Source organism: Serinus canaria, chromosome 17 (assembly GCF_022539315.1).
Source record: "Serinus canaria isolate serCan28SL12 chromosome 17, serCan2020, whole genome shotgun sequence".
Taxonomy (NCBI): domain Eukaryota; kingdom Metazoa; phylum Chordata; class Aves; order Passeriformes; family Fringillidae; genus Serinus; species Serinus canaria.
In genome coordinates this window covers 5,534,750-5,555,771 of record NC_066330.1, presented here as the reverse complement: position 1 = coordinate 5,555,771, position 21,022 = coordinate 5,534,750, and the positions used below count along the sequence as shown (strand labels likewise).

Here is a 21,022-nt window from a genome sequence, read left to right as displayed (position 1 = left end):
GTCCCTCTAGAACCAATCTCGCTTTATAGAAACTTTTGTATTTCAGCTACACAGTGCAGATCAGGTGACTCATTCTGCTTCGGTCTCAAAGAGGATAAGTTTTCTGATCCTCTGATTGAGGTGTAAATTATAGCTGGGCAGGTCAAAATAGTGACTCTAACTTGCATACCTGGAATCAACAACCAGACTTCCACCATGTTCTGGTTTTGCATGGATCAGAACTTTTTTCATGTTTCATTTGTGACACTTACTTATCTTTCCCACTTTCTGACAGGCACGCCTGGCTGCCCTGGCTGACCAGTGGCAATTCCTGGTACAGAAATCAGCAGAGAAGAGTCAGAAACTGAAAGAAGCTAATAAGCAACAGAATTTCAATACTGGCATCAAGGACTTCGACTTTTGGCTTTCAGAGGTAATAAGATGGGAGTTAATTACTTGCAAAACATCTTTCTTTCAGTTTTTACTACCTTTGCTGATGTTAGATTTTGTGGAGCACTGTTTACCTTTGAGTAAGTCTAGGTTTATTTTTTAAAAAAACATATTACTAGTAAAATTCTTGTGTATGTGTTACTAGTTATGAACAATAAGATGAGAAGAAGCAAATTTTCATGGAATCTTTTAGGTATTAAACAGGTGACAAGGTAAAGGTTTAGTAGAAAATTGAGAAGTAATTTGAATGGTTTTAAAGCATTATAGTTTCAAGGAGTTTGTGAAACAGAATTTCTTCTTCATTCCATGTTTCCTTCTCCATCCCCAGGTGGAGGCATTGTTGGCATCTGAAGACTATGGGAAGGACTTGGCATCTGTTAACAACCTTCTGAAAAAACACCAGTTACTGGAAGCTGATATATCTGCTCATGAGGTATTGGTTTCCCTTTTAGTTTTAGAAGATAAATCATAGTCATAATCAAATTCTGTAGGTATGGCTCCTGATACCTGCTGCAGTCACAGACTTGTTGAAATGTGGTTTTTAACAAAACCTGTGACTGCGAGTCAGATTCTGATTTTCATCCTGACATAATGAGCACAGAAGCGAGCTCTGAGCAATCCCTGCTCTCTCTCCCCTCCGTGTCCAGGACCGCCTGAAGGACCTGAACAGCCAGGCTGACAGTCTGATGACCAGCAGTGCCTTTGACACGTCCCAGGTGAAGGACAAACGCGAGACCATCAACGGGCGCTTCCAGCGCATCAAGGGCATGGCCAGCGCCCGCCGCGCCAAGCTCAACGAGAGCCACCGCCTGCACCAGTTCTTCCGTGACATGGACGATGAGGAGTCCTGGATCAAGTGGGTGTTTGGGAAGTTCTGGGCTTGCCAATGTCACTCACATCCTTTAGTGTGGCTTTAGAGCTCCCTTCCAACAACTGTGCATCTATAGGAGTCCAGCAAAACTGCTTTAGGTGTGGTTTCTTATTTGCAGGTTTTTTCAGTCAAATCCCAGTAAGCAGAAAAACACTGTTAAGACTCAGACATTTCATTCTAGTCTTTTTGAGAATGCTCCTGCCAAAAATTCAAACCTTTTTCAATGTGAAATACTTTCTTGATTGTAGCCCGTTGTTGTCATTAATCAAATGGTCTTTCCACACTGGTGTTAGTACCTCAGGAGGAGGGAAAGGCATGAGGCTGATAAAAATCATTCAGATTAGAGCTTCTTTTATCATGCTTTTAAAATAAACAGAAGTCGGACAACTTTACAAAGACCTATCTATATTTTCAAAAAGAAAACAGCACAGGGAATTCTCTCCTTCAAAGATAAATGATGGGCCCTCTTCTCACCTTTTCCTCACACAGGAATTTGCATCCAAGATCTTTGTGCAAGGCAGAGCAGTTGTGTATCTGAGGAGTTTTTTGTTTTCTTTGTCAGGTTGGAACTTAGAAGTAATTTTCATATTTTATCTTTCCTCTGTTGAATCTAGAGAGAAGAAACTGTTGGTTAGCTCAGAGGACTATGGCAGAGACCTGACTGGTGTGCAGAACCTGAGGAAGAAACACAAGCGCTTGGAAGCAGAATTAGCTGCCCACGAACCTGCTATCCAGGTAAAAGCCTCTCCCTGTGACAGATTTCTCTATAACCTTTCTTGACTGTGGAAGAGATGAAAGGCAGCAGTAGTTTTGCTGGACCCCAAACAATGCACATGAGAAAGGCAGGTGATGTTCCAATAACTGTTTCTCTTTAGGGTGTCCTGGACACGGGTAAGAAGCTTTCAGATGACAACACAATTGGAAAGGAGGAGATACAGCAGAGACTGGCTCAGTTTGTGGATCACTGGAAAGAGTTAAAACAGCTGGCAGCTGCAAGGTATGAATTTCTATAAAATTCAGTATTAATTCAAAGATACATGGACTCATAATAATCAGATTTACAGAATTTCAGGGTATAGGTTATTAGGAATATGATGTAACAGCATCTATTCACTGATCACAGACTCTACAAGACTACTGATAATGTTCCTCAGTAGAAACATGAGCCTCTTTTTGTGGTGTATATTGTGTTTAGCTATTTCTTGCACCACATGGAAACCACAGGATTGCAATCAGCTGGCTTTAATCCACTGCCAGGAGATTTTTCCTGATTAGAAACTGTTGGGAGAGAGTTTGCTCTAGTCCTTTGGCAGCTGCAGGCGTTGTAGTCCAAGGAATTCCTAGAGCTCCAGCCATGGCTGCTACTAGAGGAGTGAAGTGTGAATGAGGTTCAGGCTCTGCACATTGTTTTTGTATCTTACATCTCGATGCCATAAAGCAACCCTGACTAGTTTTACCTTCCCCACACAGGGGCCAGCGTCTGGAGGAGTCCTTGGAGTATCAGCAGTTTGTAGCAAATGTTGAGGAAGAAGAAGCCTGGATCAATGAGAAAATGACACTGGTAGCCAGCGAGGATTATGGGGACACACTTGCTGCTATCCAGGTGTGCAGGAAGTTGTCAGCACTTTATTGTTGCATTACTGTTGGTTAGAGCATAACAAACCTTTTTTTAACTGTCTTTACAATTTAGAGGTTGTTTGTTCCTTTTGAAGTCCTACATTGTAAAAAATGTAAATTCACTTTATAAAAGCATCCTAATGTTATTTCCTGTAGAAATTACTTTTAGTTTGATGTAGCTTTGCATCTCTTAACCTCTGATTGGAAGTCAGTCTCAGTTTGTTTTTGTCCACAGAAAACCAGTAAGTTGTGCTAACCAGCTAAGATTAATTTTTGACAGAATAAGTTTATGCTGATTTATAAAATTATTTACTTTTTAATAAATGGTGAGAAATTATTTTTAGAAGTGCCTGTGTCTTGTATTTGCAGGGCTTGCTGAAGAAGCATGAGGCATTTGAGACTGATTTTACTGTCCACAAGGACAGAGTGAATGATGTCTGTGCTAATGGAGAGGATCTTATTAAAAAGGTGAGCATGAACTAGTAAAGAGAAACCTTCAAAGGCTCCCCAGGACATCTTCATGTTACAGTAGACTTTCTCTTCTCTGTCATGTCTTTGAAAAGAGCTCTTACTAATTTTTTGTGGCTGAACAAGCTGTGTTGGTGTTTTGCTTTCAAAGCTGTTTCTGAGACAGTATCTTCCAGCTGAAGTCCTTGCTCTGTCACCAACGTCCTGAATGCCTCAGATGACTTTAACATCATACAGGATGGCTATATTTTTTTTCTTCCTTGTCACATAGAACAATCACCATGAGGCAAACATCACTGCCAAGATGAAGGGGCTCAGAGGCAAGGTGTCAGATCTGGAGAAAGCAGCAGCTCAGAGGAAAGCCAAATTGGATGAGAACTCAGCCTTCCTCCAGTTCAACTGGAAAGCAGATGTGGTGGAGTCATGGATAGGTATGTTCTGTACAATATTTGGTCACAAACAAACCTTAAACTCCTTCATTTCCAAAGGTCTCCAGTAGCTCCTTATGTGCTGTTGTAACAAGCAGACTTAAGCCCAGAGTAATCAGCAGTGCTGTCTCTTCTTTATGCTTTTGTAGTAACCTGATCTGGAACAGAGGGAATGTTTGATATGGAGAAATTACATTTCTGCAAAATTTGTTTCATTTTCCAGGAGAGAAGGAAAACAGTCTGAAGACAGATGATTATGGACGTGACCTCTCTTCAGTGCAAACCTTGCTCACCAAACAGGTCAGTGCTGATGCTGCTGCCACCCCGTGAGGGAGGGACCAGCTGAACTCTTGTGAACACACAAGAATCCATATTTGAAATATATGCAGGGTATTGGAAAAGCTAAAGAAAAATACAATCTCAAATACCTTTTGTTCTTTTAATGCTTCAGGAAACGTTTGATGCTGGACTTCAGGCTTTCCAGCAGGAGGGAATTGCAAACATCACTGCTCTGAAAGACCAGCTGCTCGCAGCCAAGCACATCCAGTCCAAGGCCATCGAGGCCCGGCATGCTTCCTTGATGAAACGCTGGAATCAGCTACTGGCTAATTCTGCTACCAGGAAAAAGAAACTTTTGGAGGCTCAGGAGCACTTCAGAAAGGTGAGTGGCCAACCATGGGGCTACAAAAATCTAATTGTGCGCTTGTTAAAAAATACACACTTGCAACTAACGATTTTGGAGATCCTGGAGAATTAACATAAGAATTTCTGAGATGCTTGCAAGGCAAACTTTTGCATGTTAATTCCAGATGAGCTCATACAGAATATTTCCATTACCGAACAACTGGATTTTTTCTCTTTTCAAGGTTGAGGATCTCTTCCTGACCTTTGCAAAGAAGGCCTCTGCCTTCAACAGTTGGTTTGAGAATGCTGAGGAGGACCTGACAGATCCTGTGCGCTGCAACTCCCTGGAGGAAATCAAAGCCCTGAGAGAAGCTCACGACGCTTTCCGTTCCTCCCTGAGTTCTGCCCAAGCTGATTTCAACCAGCTGGCAGAGCTTGATCGCCAGATCAAGAGCTTCCGTGTGGCCTCCAACCCCTACACTTGGTTCACTATGGAGGCTCTTGAAGAAACCTGGAGAAATCTGCAGAAAATTATCAAGGCAAGTCAGTGAGGGAAGGAGTCTCTTCATATTTTATGACCGTTCAGTCGTCCCTGGTGGTTGTTCTCTGAGATAATGGATACAAGAGTTTGTCACCATAATACAGTCAAAATATCTCAAAGTTCATGAGCAAAGAAAAATTGCTGTTAACTATAAACTTGTGCTATTGTCAGTTTTTCTCATGGTTTTCCATTTGTGGCTCTTCCAAAGGCAAAGAACTTGTCTCACTTCCTAACTGTAATAGAAATTTAACTTCTCTGCAATGCAGTGAAGCAACTGCTGGTTCAGTTGCAGTTCTCAGGAATTCAGTTCTGAATTACCACCTGAGATGCTTTTCTCTGGGTATCCAGTACACCAAGCACTCAGTGTTGTTTTGAGGCTCAGAACTGTGCTGGGATGCAGCTTTTAGTTTTTCCTTTCTTTTACAGGATAAGAAATCTGAAATCCCTTTATTTCTCTGAAATTACTGTTGTTCATTTCTCAGGAACGTGAACTGGAGCTGCAGAAGGAACAGCGAAGGCAGGAAGAAAATGACAAACTGCGTCAGGAATTTGCTCAGCATGCCAATGCCTTCCATCAGTGGATTCAGGAGACCAGGTATAGTTTGTCTTTCCAGGACCAGCCCTTAGAGAATCCCTTAGGTAGTATTTGTGTGCATCCTCCATCTCTTTGGACTGTCAAAGTTGTAAATGTCTCCTATTGAAAAACAGCAGATCAGGACTTGCTCATTCCTTGCAGTTGGGAATTGAGGGAGGCCTCAATAGCTACAGGGGAAGGAAAGGCCCTGAAATACCAGACTTTAAAAATGTTCCTATTTCTGAATTAATTTTCCTGCAGTAATTCCAGTTATCCAGGACTGCATTTTTCTCCAGTTATTCCTGAACTAGGCTGTAGCACAGCTGGGGAGGTGGAGGACAAATAGCTCCAAGCAGACTTGAAGTGCCACTGGCATTTCTGTTAATTCCCCTTTTGTAATGAGCAGTGTATTGAGAATCTTACTGGAGTTCAAATAGAGAAAGAAGATGTGAAAAGAGCTTAAAACTTTGTAATAATTTCCGTGGGCTACTGTCTAATAATAACTTTCTCTAAGGAGAGGGAGTAAAGATCTGTGTTAGAAATAAAAAGTCTCAAGGTTGAGCTTTGCAGGTGTCTCCACTCAGTCAGTGCTGTCAGCAGCTCTGACAGCTTCTGGTTGGGGGTCAGAGGAGGTGAGTTCTGTTCTGTGTAACCCTGTGATTCTCTGTCTGTGTGTTTACAAATAGTTCTGTATGTGTCTTCATGAAATAATGAAATATAAATATGATTTTTAACTTTTTGATGTTTGCTTCCCACCCAAATCTCTATCCCTCTCTTACTGTCTTGTCTCTGTCCTGCTGCCTGATGTTTGGATCTTCACATTCTACAGGACTTACCTGCTAGATGGGTTAGTATTGAATTTTGTATCTTTCAAATTTTGGTGACGTGTTCTGCTCTGTGTGTTTTCTCCTGTTACATCGCTTGTGAAAGCTGTGCTCAAACCCCTCTTATTTAAAAAGAGCAACCTTTTGCTGAGGTGCACAGACACAGGAAACAAGATTTTGGAGTAGAAACATAACAATCTCCTTGTCAAAAGCAGAATTACAACAGGCAGCCACTGGCACACCATGGAATTCCTGACTTTTGCTCTTGCTTTCTCTGAGGGCTTGCACAGGAAAAGGAGATATGTGAGAGTGTAGCTCCTTCCCAAAGGCAGGCCATTCTGGCATTTCTGGTTTTTCAGCTTAAGAAACTTGCCTAGTGAAATAAAACATTTGACCATAACTGTTCTGAGAACAATGAAACCTCCAAAGTTTTGATTAGGAGAACAGAAGATTCTTACAATGTTTTGCTGATATTCCGTATCTTAAAACCCTGTAGTTTGCAAATATGAATTGCCCATTTTTAATCTGCTGCAGAACTATGGCTCACACAGATTTTAGCCTTGACGGGAGAAAACCAACCTTCCAACATGAATTCAAGAAGCTGTTGGAATTTGCCAGCATTTTAAGTCCACACTGTGTCCACAGCAATGGTTCCTGATGAGGATGTGTGCTGGCCATTTGTCTGGAAGTGGAAAGGAAATAATAAGATCTTTAAATGTTTTCAGACTACCAAAGCCTCTGCAAATCTGTCTGCCCAGTTAAATTCCTTCAGCAGGATGAGTCTCAGCACAGTGGAAGCTTTGTGATAAGATGTGATGTCAAATGCCAGCAGTCTGTGGGCCAGGGCAGAGGCTGTGTGTGAGCCTGTGCACAGGGTTGGAGGGGGCTAGGGCCTTGCTCCTAAACAGAAAGCTTTTCCTAATAGAAGGATGGAATCTTCACAGATAATTCTGCTGCTTAGTTGCTCTGTGATGATCACAGTCTCTTGTGTTCTGCCAGATAAAAATAGTTTGCCCTGGTTTTGTTGTACAGTTTAATGGAACGGAGCAGATTTTCCTGGAATGGATGCTGAATTCCCTGCTCCTTTGTCCAGTAGTGATGTAGATTAGTTCTGGTATCCAAGAATGAGGGAACAGAAAGGAGCCATTCACTGAAAGATGTAGGGTCAGAGTTAGAGATCCTCATGCCAGGTTCTTTTGTTGAACAAATTACCAGAGGGCTGCTGATATGCCAGGCAGAATTTGTCCCTAATTCTCTGTGAATAGATTAAAATTGTGGATTTAGTTCCAAGAGGCACTGGCTGTGCTTAGCCTGGCTTGGCAAGAGGGAAGGCAGACCTTCAGGGAACTGTAAGGAGAAGAGCTGCCGTGCACACTCCTTGCTTTGCAGCTTTGTGTGTGCCCAGCACTGCCTGGGAGGGTGTTCTTTGGGGAAGGGAGTTTATGGGAAAAAACGCTTTTAAACAATCTGTAGATGAGCTAACTGCAAAACTTCAGTTCGTCTCTTACTAAGACTCACTTTTTTGTGACTTACATGAAAATAATAGTGGTTTATTTTTGTGTATGTGCAACCAGCATTTAAATAATTTTCTCTCATTAAGTACTTGCTTGTGTTTGCTGCAAGGCAGTGCTGGCTTGGAGTGTGACTCCACTGCAGTGGCCGTGTTTTGGTGTGTTCTTTCCTCTGTTCTTTCTTTCTTCCTTTTTGGAATTTACTTGGTTTCTTTCCTTTGACTAGCATAGCATATCGTCGTGTCATTCGTGTCTATCAGTATGAAGTTGGGGATGATCTATCTGGAAGGTTTTTTCCTCTTATTTTCTTACCTCACTTTGGTTTTCAAACGCACTCGTTAATTCCAAGGCTCGCTTTCCTTCCAACTAACTTTCACGGCTTAGAGATGCTTGGAGGTTTGTTTCCCTGTTGGTTCTTTCCACGGTTGGTTCCCAGCTTCCTGCTCAAGGCTCTGGGCGTGCGCTTCATCTCTAGGCGGGCGTTGAGTCTGAGCCTTAACCCTGTGGTGAGAAACACCCAGATGTTTGGTGCATCTTCATTGCTACAGAGTGATTCAGCACTTGAAATCCCCATTCTCAAGACGCTCAAAAACATGTGGGAAGACAGAGTCCAATGGGGATGAAAACCTGGTTTTAGTGACGGGAATACCAGAGATTCAGGTTTTAGGAACTTTAATACCCCAGAGTCAGAGGACACCCCATCTGCACAGCACCCAGACTCACTGTCCATGTGTGGGTCATCCAGTGCGAGCTCTCACCGTACGTGTTGGAAGGACAGAGATTCCCAAACACGGCTGCTTAGAGATTGCTTGGGATCTTGGGGTGGGGGAAAAGCAGCATCCAGAGGCTGTCCATAGCTAGTCTGTATGAAGGAGATCTCAGAGCCCCTGGCCACTGTGGGGACCTGCATGTAAAGCTCAGGGTGGAAATCACTGGGCAGAGTGGCTGAACCTCAGCTGCTCTGGGTGCAGCATGGAGAGGTGGGGTGGGAAAGGCACCTTTCCACCAGGCACTGCTGAGCAGCAGAGGTCTGTAGCTCTCTGCAAGGATTATGCCACATTAAGATTACTTTTCAACCAAACCAGTAGTTCTCACCATCTTTTTTTACCCTTATTTTCCCCTTTGTAACACACCTTCGTAGAGCTCCTGTACCTGACTGCAAATACAGCCCATCCCCAGTGACTCACCTGCAGTTGGTGTGTGTGGTGTGTGTTGGGCACGGGGCAGGGGGGTGGGACTGCACTAAATTCTAATTCCATGAGGTCCAGTAAAGCGGGTGCTTTGAGTCTGGCATGAAGTGTGGCTGCTGATCACTTTGCCTTTCAAATGGGGCTAGAAATTAACTATATACAGAAATAAGAATCAGACAAAATGTACAGTGTCAGTCTGAAATAGGATGAGTCAGAATAAACAAAACACAAAACCAGTGTTTAAGTATCTGAAAGGATTTTTCATTTCAAGGAAGGACTGTTAATTTCAAGCCCCACATGCCATTTTTTAATGAGATAAGTGCCTTTTCTCACTGTTGGTTCTGTGTTTAGGTCATGTATGGTGGAAGAATCGGGAACGCTGGAGTCACAGCTGGAAGCTACTAAAGTAAGTGATGTGCACCTATGGCTAAAACAGCATTTCCAGCTGGCTTGGGAACACAGAACAGGAAGGGAAATGCATGGAATTGTGTGGGAAAATCTTAATTGATTTCAGGCATTTGGAATACTGAAGAGACCTCCGGGTTTATCTGTTTACATATCTGATGTCTACTTCATCGTAGGCCATTAAACAACACTGATGTAGTTTTCCTTTTTTTTTTTTTCCTAAAGGAGGTGGGGTAGGGCAGACAGGATACAGTATTTCTAGCACATTTCCTAATAAGAAATTTTTTAGTCTCCAGAACTGGTTTGCAAGTTCTAGTTTCCAATAGTGAGCATGAAGATGAACATTGCTCTGAATCTTTTTTCACAAATCCTAGTATATGGACATAAAGTCCTAGGAGAAAAAGAAGAGTATAACTCTTCCTCCCCTGCCAGCCTTTGTTCTAACTTTTTTTAAGGGTTTGGGTTTTTGTGGGTTTTTTGTGTTGGTTTTTTTTTTTTGGGGGGGGGGGGTGGTTTTTTTGTTTGTTTGTTTGTTTTTGGGGGGTTTTTTTGGTGGTCCATGATTTCTCTCCTCTTTGCTCCCTTCTCACAGCGCAAGCACCAAGAGATCCGGGCTATGAGGAGCCAGCTAAAGAAGATTGAGGATCTTGGAGCAGCCATGGAAGAGGCACTTATCTTGGACAACAAATACACAGAGCACAGCACTGTGGGGCTGGCACAGCAGTGGGACCAGCTGGATCAGCTGGGGATGAGGATGCAACACAACCTGGAGCAGCAGATCCAAGCCCGGTACTGCCTGGCCCACGTCTGGTTTGAAGTGTCTGACTGGGGGTGGGAGGAAAGACAGGAGCCACAGCTGCCCATGCCTGCAGCCAGCCTTGCATGGTCTGTGCTAAAGGGTCTCCTGTGCTCAGAACAATGGATGCAACGAGCTTGTACATCCCCACCACCTCCCAGTTCCCTTCAGAGGGATGAAGTGAGCAGTTTTGGAGTAGCTCCTGTTGGCCATGAGCAAGGGTGGGATCTTAGTGGAACGGTTTTATTCTGTGGAATAAGTGTGTACAAGTGTTTCCACATGGAATGGTTGTTTGCTCCTTTGTCCTCATTTTGTGGTGCAGCTGCTGGACTCAGAGTACCTCAGCTCAGGAACTGCTACTCAGCTTTGCTGCTTCCTTTTCAGGAACACCACTGGAGTCACTGAGGAGGCCCTGAAGGAGTTCAGCATGATGTTCAAGTGAGTTGCAAGGAACACAAGCTAGAGGAAGGCTTGGGAGGTATTTCTGGCACATGGATGGCTCTTGTTTGCAGGATCCATTTGTGGCTCCTTTTTTGTCTGCCCCACTTGGTGCTGAGCTGCTCCATTCTCTGCCAGAGGGCAACAGCCTGCAGCCCCTGCTGCTGGCAGTGCCAATGCATTCCAGCTGAGAATACAGCTGGGGTTTTTTTGGTGGGGAAGGGGTGATTTTTAAGCAAAGTTAAGAATTTGTGCATATTTTTCATGTATGCTAGATAGAACCATTTATTGATACAAACTCATTTGTCCAGAATAGGGGCTGGTTATAACCTTGATCTAGTTTTCAGCTTGCTTTACAGCTCTCGGGACTCAATAACTGACATACATGGGTTCTGGTTTTCTGGTTTTAGGCACTTTGACAAGGACAAATCTGGACGACTCAACCACCAGGAGTTTAAGTCTTGCTTGCGCTCTCTCGGCTATGATCTGCCCATGGTTGAGGAAGGAGAGCCAGACCCTGAGTTTGAGTCTATTCTTGACACTGTAGATCCTAACAGGTATGTGAGTTGGACCTTTCTGTACTGCAGAATACATGGAGGTATTGGCTGGGGAGTTGGCTGGAAGATCCTTCACAGGCTGAGAGCTGAGGCTGTTTTTACAGTCACTCATGTGAAAGCTTTAAGGAAGGCAAGACTGATGTCTGTAAAGAAGAAATTCACTTTGAGAGAATTATCTGGTGTTGAGTCTCCTGCATTAAAACTTTCACTCCTTCCAGAACAGTTCTGGCCCCTCTCTGGTGGGGGGGCCTGGCAGTGCTGTGCTCTGGGTGCTCACACTGTGTTTCTCTGGCAGAGATGGACACGTCTCGCTGCAGGAGTACATGGCCTTCATGATCAGCCGGGAAACGGAGAACGTGAAATCCAGCGAGGAGATCGAGAGCGCTTTCCGTGCCCTCAGCTCCGAGGGGAAGCCCTACGTCACCAAGGAGGAGCTCTACCAGGTAAGTGCTGGTTGTTGACCCCCGGGAAGAACACACAAGACTTTTGTTCACAGATAAAGCTCACCACTAATGGCTTGGAGGCTCATGTCACTGGGGCTGAGTTAGTTCTGACCCTGCCAGGGGATCCCCTGCAGCAAACAAAGAAATTGCTGTGACAGTCCGCAGTTGCTTTCTTGGCTCTACAGAGGAAGAGGAAAAGCTTTACCTACCAAAGAACGGCTCAGGTTGAATAAAACAAGAGCTACTCAAAGGCCTGTAAGGGAGTGCACTGTCCTCAGAACTTCCCTTCCATCACTTGGGAAATTAGATGGGGGATGTTTCTCCAGACAGCAATTCAAAGGAAGAGCTTGAGCCTAAGTTTAGAGAGTATGAACATTGCCTCCCTCTCATTGCCCTGCCAAAACAGCAAGTTTTTCCTGTCTGAATACCACCAGCTGGCAGGGAAATAAAGTGTTTGCAGTGCTTCCTTGTCCCAGTTACTTGCTCTGTCTTCTATTCGGTGGGAAGACTCTGGTCAGGCCTTCCAACCCTTAACCAAATAGTGCCAACAGCCAGAGCATTTCCATGCTTGCGGTAGGTGTGCTGCTCTGGTTTCTGCCCCGGGGAATGGGAGGGCTGCCTGTCAGTGCCCCTTGGCAGCCCCAGAGCCCTCTCACCCCCATGCTGTCTCTCTTTCAGAACCTGACCCGGGAACAGGCCGATTATTGCATCTCTCACATGAAACCCTACATGGATGGCAAGGGCAGGGAACTGCCTTCTGCCTACGACTACATAGAATTTACACGTTCACTCTTTGTGAATTGATCTGAAACACTAGCACCAAAAGATGCAAAGGACATGCTCACGTTTGCTGACTGTAGCTCTGCATGTGTCTCTCTCTTTGTGCTCTACAATAATCAATGTTACTTTATGATGTAACCTTAAAGTGCTTAGCTTAAAACTCTTAGGGAAAAGAAACATGTTTCAGTGTGCTTCAATAAAAGTTACTGGTCGAACCACATCATCTTGTGTTTAATGGTTAAATGCAGGTTTCACTGTTATGTGGAGGCAACTCCTGCCGTTGGTTACCTGTATTTTCCAGGCTAACACTGGAACAGGTGAGTGAGGAATTGTTCCTGGAGTCAGGGCAGTTACAAGCTTCGCACAGCTGTTGTGCTGCTCTCTCAGTCCATGATCTCACTTGCCAGCTGCTCCAGGTGACTCATTTCCCTTGGTCCCTGCTCAGTGAAGTCGGAGCTCAGCTGCCAGACTTTGACTGTCCCAGCAGCATCCCCTGCTGCCAGGAGCCGCGTGTGCTTGGTGTTGAATTCCAAACAATACACAGGGCAGTCACCCACAGACTGCTTCAGGGACACTGTGGGCTTCTGCATGCTCCTCGCCAGGTCAAACAGGTGCACCTCTCCTGCAGACACAGACATTCATTGCAGCTTCATGGCAACAGACATCCTATCTAACAGCAGGTGAGTATCTGCTTAGTCTGGCACTCAGAGTTATTTTTAACCTGTTTCCCAGGCTGATGGGTGTCTAGGCTGTGACAGACAGCTGACATTACTGCAGGCAGCATGGATTTGTTCTACTGTCAGAAACCTGAATCCAGCTTGCTAAATTCTGTGAAATCTCCATTCTTTAACTCAGAAATGTCTGGGCAATTTTCTAAGGAAAAAGTTTTCATTTTAAACCATTAGTTCTAGAAGTAATGTAAAAAACAAGCTGGAAATAGATTTAGCCACAGTGATCTTGCTGTGCTGTATTCCTGTGAATGACTATGGCAACAGATTTAAAGGTACCATCAGAAGTGAAAAATAACTGCTGGTTCACCTTGGTAAAGTTAGAAATTACTCCTTTGTACTAATTACACAGTGAAAACAATGGTCACTGCTGTGTGCTTGTGGGATCTGCTAATCAGTACAATCGATCTGACTAATTAATACCCAGAACACTTAATTTTATGCTCAAGAGGAGGCACTTGCCTTCCCCAGATGCAGCTGCAAAAACCAGTGGTCGAACTGGAGACCAGCATACACAGAACAGGTACTTCTTTGATAACTGTAGAGCAAAGAGGGGCTGTGTCTGCAACATGGAGTGCAAGTGAACTTGTCCGTCGGTTCCACAGCTCAGAAAGAGGTTCCTGGGGGAGGGAGAAAGCAAGAAACAGCTCTTTTGGTTATATTGCTAACGATAAAGAACAGAAATCAGTCGAGGAGCATGACCTCGGACAATATTCCTGCTTTGTAAAGGTCTGTGTTTCCTAAAGCAGCAATTGTCAGGCTGTGCTGTGAGCTGTTTGTTACTGCCCTCAATTAAGCTTAATGAGGGCTTGTATTGACCGCTGATGGGTTGTGGCCCAGGGCTGCCTGAGAACTGCTGATCTAGAGCTGGGCATTGTTCGGGCTGGCCTTGTCTCATGCAAATTAAATGCAAACCTGGGCTGTCAGCATGTTTCACAGAAACAGGGCTTGGGGCCTCCACGGATGGTGGGTGAATTGCTGGCAGAGATGGGAGCTTCTGAATTTAAATTCTGGCAACTGCTGATGTCAGAAAAATCTTTAGTACCATACTTAGTGATCTGCCCTAGTGAAGGACTTTTTCATCTCCTTGGCTTTAAACCGAGTTTAAATTGTAACAAGCAGGATGATCTAAGGAAGGTGCTGGTGTTGCTCATGTGCCCACATGCAGCACAGTCCAGCAGGCAGCCTCACCAGAGCCAATGGATGTTTTTTCTCCCACAACTGCAAGTTCCTAATGCCAGGTGACCCTTTTTTTTTGGACTTGTAACACACCCCCAGGGGCTATTTTGTGTTTAGAGCCAGGCAGTGATCGTGTCCTGCGTCCCGCATGCAGCACTTGCCTGTGGAAGGGCGAGCAGCTCACGGAGTACACGGGCCCAGCGTGAGGGGAGAAGGCGAGTTCTGCCGGCGCCCTGAGGGGAACGGAGCTGCCCGGCCGCGGCAGAGCCAGGCTCTGGGCCGCGGTGGAGCACCGCAGGCAGTACCCACCTTCCACACCCACAACGAACACACCGGCATCGAAGGGTGAGAAGGAGAGCGAGGTCACCCCCACGGCTGCCTCTCCCCAGGCCACCTGGGCAAAGAGAGACAGAGCTGGTGTGGGCTGGGGCTCCCCAGAGAGGCACAGGCGGGCAGGGCCTGCTGGCCCAGACAGCTCTGTGTTTGTAGCACTGAATCCTTCCTACAAATGGGTTCACGTGAATTAACATTACAAGCAAGTTCTCCATCCTGGTAACTTCTCTTTAGAGCATGGCAAAACCTCAGCTGTTGTCAGTCTTCTCAGAATGATTTCTGTATGGCAAAGGAGCTGTGGATCAAGGCTGTGTATGTTCAGAAGGGGCTTTTCCTGGCCCTTCTGAGAGCAGGGCAAGCTCTGACACTTGGGCTCCAGGGTTCAGAGTGTTTTTATGGAAAGGGCATTCTTTGAGCTGCTGAACTCACCTTCTTCAGCCGAGTGCTGCGAGGGATCTGCTGAGCCACGATGGCAAATCCTTCAGCCAAGGCCAGCCGCCCATCCCGCTCCTCCCTCCACACGAGGATCTTCCCATCTGTGCCCACACTCAACAGCTGGGCATGGTTTCTGTGCTTGGAGTCAGGTAACCAGTTAACCTGTTTCAAATGCCAAGACCTCAGGACAAAGGGGACTGTCACAACTGCCCAGCCCATGCAGCCTGCCGTGACACAGGAGCAGAGCCAGGCACCAGTCTGGTACCAAATCAGCTTCTGCTGGGAGCTGGCACAGACTAAAGTAAGGACAGAAACACATCCAGTGTTCAGGGCTAAATCTCCATTGTAGTTTCTATGGTTCACCTGCCCTCAGTTTTGGGATGGGCATTTATGGCACTTTTACCCAGCTCTAAACAACAGCATTTTCCTGAGTAGCAGATGAGAAAAATACACAGAATGTCTAGAGTCACAAGGCCCCAGAAGGGCAAAATCCTTAGGAAGCCAGACTGCATGATATGCTTATAAATTCCCTTAGAGCATATGGCTTTAAGCTTCCAAGGACCAGTGAAACTTTCCCATTTGTGTTTTTAAACCACTCCAAGTATCATTGCTGCATCTTCCTTAACAAATGATTGCAGTTTGGGAATGGGGCTGCTCTTCATTTATCCTGGACAGTGAGATGTTATTTTTTCCAGGCTGGCTGTTCAGGAGCTAGATTTGGGGGGAAACAGCCAACCAAAAAAGAATATAACTGCTGAAATGTCTGTGAATTGCCTGGCTGTGGATGGGAACCAAAGGGCTGACACAGAGCAGTGACAACTCTCACCTGCCCCAGCCCTGTTGTCAGTATTCTCTGTTACCTGATAGACAGGGTCAGTGTGGGTGTCATCTGTCATCCCTGTCCTCCAGATCACAGGGTCTTCTGTCCTGCTGGTGTCCCACACCACCAACTCCCCACTGAACAGGCCACCTGAAAGGACAAATACAAAATATCTGAGCCCTGACAGCTCAGAAGAAATGCACAAATGGAGCAATGGTGGAAACAGACCCACCAGCTTCAAAGGTTGGGCAGTTCTGTGCAGAGCACAGCCAGTTCTGATGTAAGAGAATATTGCTCTGCTGAAATAAGTTTATACCCTTACAGCCAGGGCTGGATTTCCTTCTGTCACCTCTCTCTGAGAAGGGGTTATAAAGGCAGGTGTCACTGAAGAAGCAGCAAGTCCCAGTTCAGATGTAACAGCGCACTTATCTGTGTTGGTGGGCATTAGTTCCTCAGTCTGAGGAGCTGCAATGCTGTTCCTTTACAGCAAATCTAAGTCTGGACCCAGAGAGAGAAACCAAAGGATCCAGGTTGCAGGGAAAAAAGGGTATGTTTCAAGCATGGTCTGAGGTAAGAACAACCTACCAGCTATCAGTGATGGCTGGGAGGGATGGAAAGCCAGGCACATGACAGAACTGGGAACATCCACCACCAGGTCAGGCTGCTGTGGATTCAACCCTCTTCTGTCCAGATTCCAGGTACAAACATAGGATTTTTCTGTGCTCCAGTCCCCATCGTCCAGCCTGAAAAACAAAAAGCTACACCTTGCTTTGTGTGTTCCAGAGGATTCCACTCCAGCAGAACTCTGAGATTCCCCACTGGTCACCTCAATGTGCTGCTTTGGGTCCTGTAATGAAGGGATCATGAGGGGATGGAACTTCTCTGGGGGCTGCTTTATATAGGATGTGACAGGGAACATGTCTGTGCCTACCTCAAAGTGCAGCCAGTAAATTTTGGGTACGATTTCCCTATTCCAAGACCTACTCACCATTCAAATAATGGAACAATCAAAAGGGTGCATATGGAAAGTTCATGGAAGGAATTCTGCTGAGGGTACCCACAGACACAAAAACCACATCCTCATCTGCAAACAGCTGTAGACTGGGAAAGCAGAAGGAGCAACTAACATACGGGTTTGCCCTGTTTCACTCTTCCCTATGAATTCTCTCATGGAAACCCTTTTTGCTGGGGTTTTTAATGTAAGGAGAGGGGAGCATAAAAAAAAATAAGGGCAGAAGCAGGGCCAAGAAAGAGGGAGCTGCTACAAACATTAATAGATTAGATAAATTATTTGTGAAACCCTTATTTCAGAAATCCTTAAACGTGTTATTACATGTCCATGGCACCAGGCACATGCATGAACAGGTGCCAGGTTCATCCAGGGTGCTCAGAGACCACATTAAACATCACGATCTCAGTGGAGATAAAGTGCATTCTCCCAAACCTCACCTACAGATATTTGCAAGTGCATCTGCTCTTTACATCTTTCAAACAGAATCTACCTAGAAACAAATCAGTAAGATCATGTATCCATTTTCAGGGCGGGGGGAAGGTAGAAGGAATAAAAGATATAATTCAGGACTTGCTTGAGATTTTGTTACTTTGAAGATTAATAATTTAACTAGCATAAGGAGTGGATATGGATATATAGATTTAGATATAGATCAGTTTATTACTACAGAGAAAACAAACATCTAGACCTCAGATCAGCCAGAGACATCACATCAGCCTCAGCTGCACTCCCAAATCCCTCTGGATACTCACCGGCCATAGGAACATGCAATGACAGATCCTGTGGCATTCCATGAAACACTGGTGACCTGCAGGTTTTGATCCTGAGCCTCTGGGTATGACAATGTATGCAAACACAACACCTGGAAGAGATCAAATCCAAGCACTGAGGCAACAAGCTCTGAACAGAGAGAAATGAGATCTGTGTCCACCCCTGGTGTGATTGTGGGGTTACAGCGTGGGTTTTCCTCAGTCCAAGAATTTATGTGAAAAGGTTGTTGAATTCCTGTTGGGAAACAAACCCACAACACAACTGTCACTCAAACAACCTCTCAGAGAGTGCACTGCTCTGAAAGGCTGTCCCTAAGAATTTACAGCAGCTGCCAGGTGTGAGTTTGGCACTTGCTGAGCTTCACAAGTAACAGTTTGAAAATGCCAGTCTCAACAAGTACTGTCTGATACAAATTGCTTCCATTCCTGAGCACCATGCAGTAAACAAACCTAAGCAGGCAGAGCTGCCAACTCACTGACTGCAACTGTTCCTAGATCCCTGCTAGGCTGGAGTGCTCTGAAGGGGCTGAAGAAAAGCCTACACCAGCTGCAGGCTTCCTCCTCTCACTGCTGCTACAGCTCAGTTAGCAGCAGGAAGAACAATTTTACCAAGCAAGGAGAAAGCTAAAAAAATCCCAAGGCAACCCAACTGGTAATGTTTAATTATTACAACCTGGCAAGAACAATCACAGCAATAAGGACTAACAACTTAGAGTACCTGAACTCTGCTTGGACAATGACCTGAATTCTGTCACTTACTGTTTCATCCTGATCTGTCCAGTTCACTTCAAAGCCATCAAAGGCATGACTTTTCCAGTTTTTATTTAGTTCTTTGATAACAGCATCCTCCACTCTCTGAAGGAATGATAGAAGCCCAATGTAATCTACTTGGACTTCTTGCTGGAAGTCTTGGACAGCATCTTTGCTCTGTTCTGTCTGCACCGCAGCATCTCGGGCTGTATGAGACTGTGTTGTAGCTTCAGCTGTTGAAATTTTCCCAGTCTGGCAAGTTTTCTAGTGAAAGAAGACAGACAGTCTATAGTCTAAGCAGAAAAACAAGTGTTGCACAAGGCATTCAAAGCACCTTCCCCTTCCTGCCGTTTCACAGAGACATTTCAGCCCCTCTGCACAGCTTCATGGTTAAACACAGGGTATCTGCCCAGGTGTTGGTGATGCGTTTGTGACCTTCCGATAATCTGATCGGAGGCAGAGATGCCCGAATAGCAGACTCAGGCAGTGCTCTAAAGCATGGAATGGGAAGGACGGGAGAAGGCAAGAAGGCAGCAAGCTCCAGAGTGAGGAGCGAGCACACAGTGACAGCGCAGCATTATCAGCTCTCAGCTGCGGGGCGGCAGCCGCTCAGCCGGTTCTTTGCCAATTCTCACACCAGGGCTAAATCAGCAACACGCTGACGGGACAGAGCCGGCGGGCGGGCTCAGGCCCCGCCGCCCCGGCCCCGCACGATGCCAACAACCACCTGAGCGGGAGGGCTCGGTCCCGGGCCGCGCTGGAGCCGCGGGACCTGCGGGGGGGTCGCGGACGAACAGCGAGAGGGCAAGTCGGGGCACGATCCCAGAAGGTCCGGGGAAGGCGCAGCCTTGACAGCCGCCCCCTGCCCTGCCCGGTCCGGTGCTACAAGAGCGCGGAGCGGAGCCGCCCCGGGGGTCTCTCACCGCCTCGCAGCGCGCGCTCCGGGCGCTCCTCCACAGCGACTGCACGTCGGCACCGGGTGCCGTCCTGTCCGCGAACATGCCGGGGCCGAAGAGAGCCTGGTGGCGCCGGGCGGATCCAGGGTCGTTCCCGGCGGTCGCGGCCCGTGGCGCTCCCGCCGCCCGCGCCTCCGGTTCCCATGGAAACGGGCGCGCCGTGACGTCACCCGAGCGCCGAGCCCGCGGGCCTGCGAGCGGTAAACTGAGCCGGGCGGGGCCATGTTGGGGAAGGGCGCGGGGCGGCCGGGCTGGGCGGGCGGTGGCTCCGTGCGGGACAGCGGTGCGGCTTATCCCGGCACTTTCGTTAGAGCTGTGGGTCGGGCTGAGGCTGCTTCTTCTCCTTCGGTCGCTCCCGCCGTAGCTGCGCTGGGGCCCGGCTGGTCCCGCCGCGCCGCCGGGGGCACGGGTGGCAGCGCAGGCGAAGGGCGCGGGGTGCCAGGAGTTAAGATGGCGCCGGGGAGGGGGCGACAAAGCCAAGCGCGGTGGAGAGCGGGCACTGGGCCGCCGTGGGAGGGAAGCTCTAGCTGGCTGTCACCGTGTGGTTGCCCGGGAATGGGGCTGGCTCAATGCGCACTTAGTGCCAGGGGTGTGCTCTGGCTCGTTGCTCTGCTCGCTACCGTCGTTGGTTCTGATGGGGGAATGAGGGTAGTTCGTGCCGAGGCTGAGTTGCTGTGTGGCCGGGCTGGCTGCACGCCCGCGGGGCTGCTCTCCGAGGACCACCCCGTACCTGGGTACCGGCCCCTGCACCTGGATACCCTGTGCTGTTCTGTCCGCAGGGACAGGACTGGCGGTGTAGCTTATTTAAGTGGTGATTCCTAACGGGCATGACTCTGCTTGGAGATTATTTCTAACTAACTCATTGGAACAACTTGATGATGAATGCACAGGCTAAATTTAGTGCTGGCATAAGCAGGCACAGATGCACCAACTTCAGTGGAGTTATTCCGGCTGTTGCTGGGAAGGAGTCTGGCCTGTGTGTAGGAATCAAGGCTGCAGGATACAGAGTAAGAGCTCAGCAGAACGATTGTAGTGCTTTCACCTCTTGAGCACATGTGAGTCGATTTATAACACAGCTGAGTGCAGTGGTTCTGCTGAGGAATTTAAAGTACTATACAATTATCAGTGAATTAAAAGTCCCTAAAACGAATGGTAAAGAACTCTTATAGCCATTTTACAGACAGTGAAACTGGAGCAGAAGGAGGTTCAATGGCACCTCCTTCAAAAGCAAAAGGTCTTAATGGAACTGAATCCTCTAGAATTTCAAATCCTGGCTGGAGTGGATCATGATACCCCATAGAAGAGACAAGAACGTAAAAGCATAAACACTCTTGGGCTGGACTGATGGCGCTTTTAGCCCTGTCATCTCTCTCTCATCAGCTCAGGAGTTAATCTGAATTTCCAAAGTTCAAGCCTGGTATCTCCAGCAGCAGCTGGTTCACGTGGAAGCACAAGCAATGGCAGGCAGAGACTGTCTTGGATGTAACTGAGCACTTTCCCAGCTCACTTCTGCAGGCAGGCTCCTGGCTTTGGGTCACTGTAT

The 21,022-nt window shown here is 46.7% G+C and overlaps 2 protein-coding genes across 6 annotated transcripts in view; one reads left to right on the top strand and one right to left on the bottom strand.

Moving 5' to 3' along the window:
- Positions 1 to 12,716, top strand: part of SPTAN1 (spectrin alpha, non-erythrocytic 1) — a 46,082-nt gene extending 33,366 nt beyond the window's left edge. For 3 of the 5 annotated variants that reach the window (XM_030231795.2, XM_050981123.1, XM_050981121.1), the window contains 19 exons: positions 275 to 412; positions 758 to 862; positions 1,077 to 1,285; positions 1,915 to 2,035; positions 2,176 to 2,297; positions 2,771 to 2,903; positions 3,287 to 3,385; positions 3,657 to 3,816; positions 4,037 to 4,113; positions 4,265 to 4,474; positions 4,680 to 4,976; positions 5,461 to 5,573; positions 6,382 to 6,399; positions 9,429 to 9,483; positions 10,075 to 10,271; positions 10,663 to 10,716; positions 11,127 to 11,273; positions 11,569 to 11,716; positions 12,395 to 12,716. In XM_030231795.2, coding sequence (XP_030087655.2) covers positions 275 to 412; positions 758 to 862; positions 1,077 to 1,285; positions 1,915 to 2,035; positions 2,176 to 2,297; positions 2,771 to 2,903; positions 3,287 to 3,385; positions 3,657 to 3,816; positions 4,037 to 4,113; positions 4,265 to 4,474; positions 4,680 to 4,976; positions 5,461 to 5,573; positions 6,382 to 6,399; positions 9,429 to 9,483; positions 10,075 to 10,271; positions 10,663 to 10,716; positions 11,127 to 11,273; positions 11,569 to 11,716; positions 12,395 to 12,520 — 2,529 coding nt within the window. In that variant the 3' untranslated portion in view covers positions 12,521 to 12,716. Of the gene's footprint in view, positions 1 to 274; positions 413 to 757; positions 863 to 1,076; positions 1,286 to 1,914; positions 2,036 to 2,175; positions 2,298 to 2,770; positions 2,904 to 3,286; positions 3,386 to 3,656; positions 3,817 to 4,036; positions 4,114 to 4,264; positions 4,475 to 4,679; positions 4,977 to 5,460; positions 5,574 to 6,381; positions 6,400 to 8,113; positions 8,177 to 9,428; positions 9,484 to 10,074; positions 10,272 to 10,662; positions 10,717 to 11,126; positions 11,274 to 11,568; positions 11,717 to 12,394 lie in introns of all 5 variants that reach the window. The other 2 variants (XM_050981124.1, XM_050981122.1) reach the window with 2 other exon arrangements.
- Positions 12,717 to 12,838: 122 nt separating this feature from the next.
- On the bottom strand, positions 12,839 to 19,595 carry DYNC2I2 (dynein 2 intermediate chain 2). The gene is made up of 9 exons (XM_030231800.2): positions 19,447 to 19,595; positions 18,533 to 18,787; positions 17,756 to 17,865; positions 16,577 to 16,734; positions 16,032 to 16,141; positions 15,166 to 15,333; positions 14,565 to 14,797; positions 13,687 to 13,844; positions 12,839 to 13,118 (listed from the first exon to the last, which is right to left on the bottom strand). Exons 1-9 carry the CDS (start codon positions 19,522 to 19,524, stop codon positions 12,880 to 12,882), a joined length of 1,509 nt encoding a protein of 502 aa, XP_030087660.2. The 5' UTR covers positions 19,525 to 19,595; the 3' UTR covers positions 12,839 to 12,879.
- Positions 19,596 to 21,022: the final 1,427 nt, after the last annotated feature.

Coding starts and splice junctions, on each gene's coding strand:
- DYNC2I2 (XM_030231800.2), bottom strand. CDS start 19,524: ATGTTCGCGGACAGGACGGCACCCGGTGCCGACGTGCAGTCGCTGTGG. Junction 18,788..19,446: donor GGAGCGCGCGCTGCGAGGCG/GTGAGAGACCCC, acceptor TTCTTTCACTAG/AAAACTTGCCAGACTGGGAA. Junction 14,798..15,165: donor GCAGCACTCGGCTGAAGAAG/GTGAGTTCAGCA, acceptor CTCTTTGCCCAG/GTGGCCTGGGGAGAGGCAGC.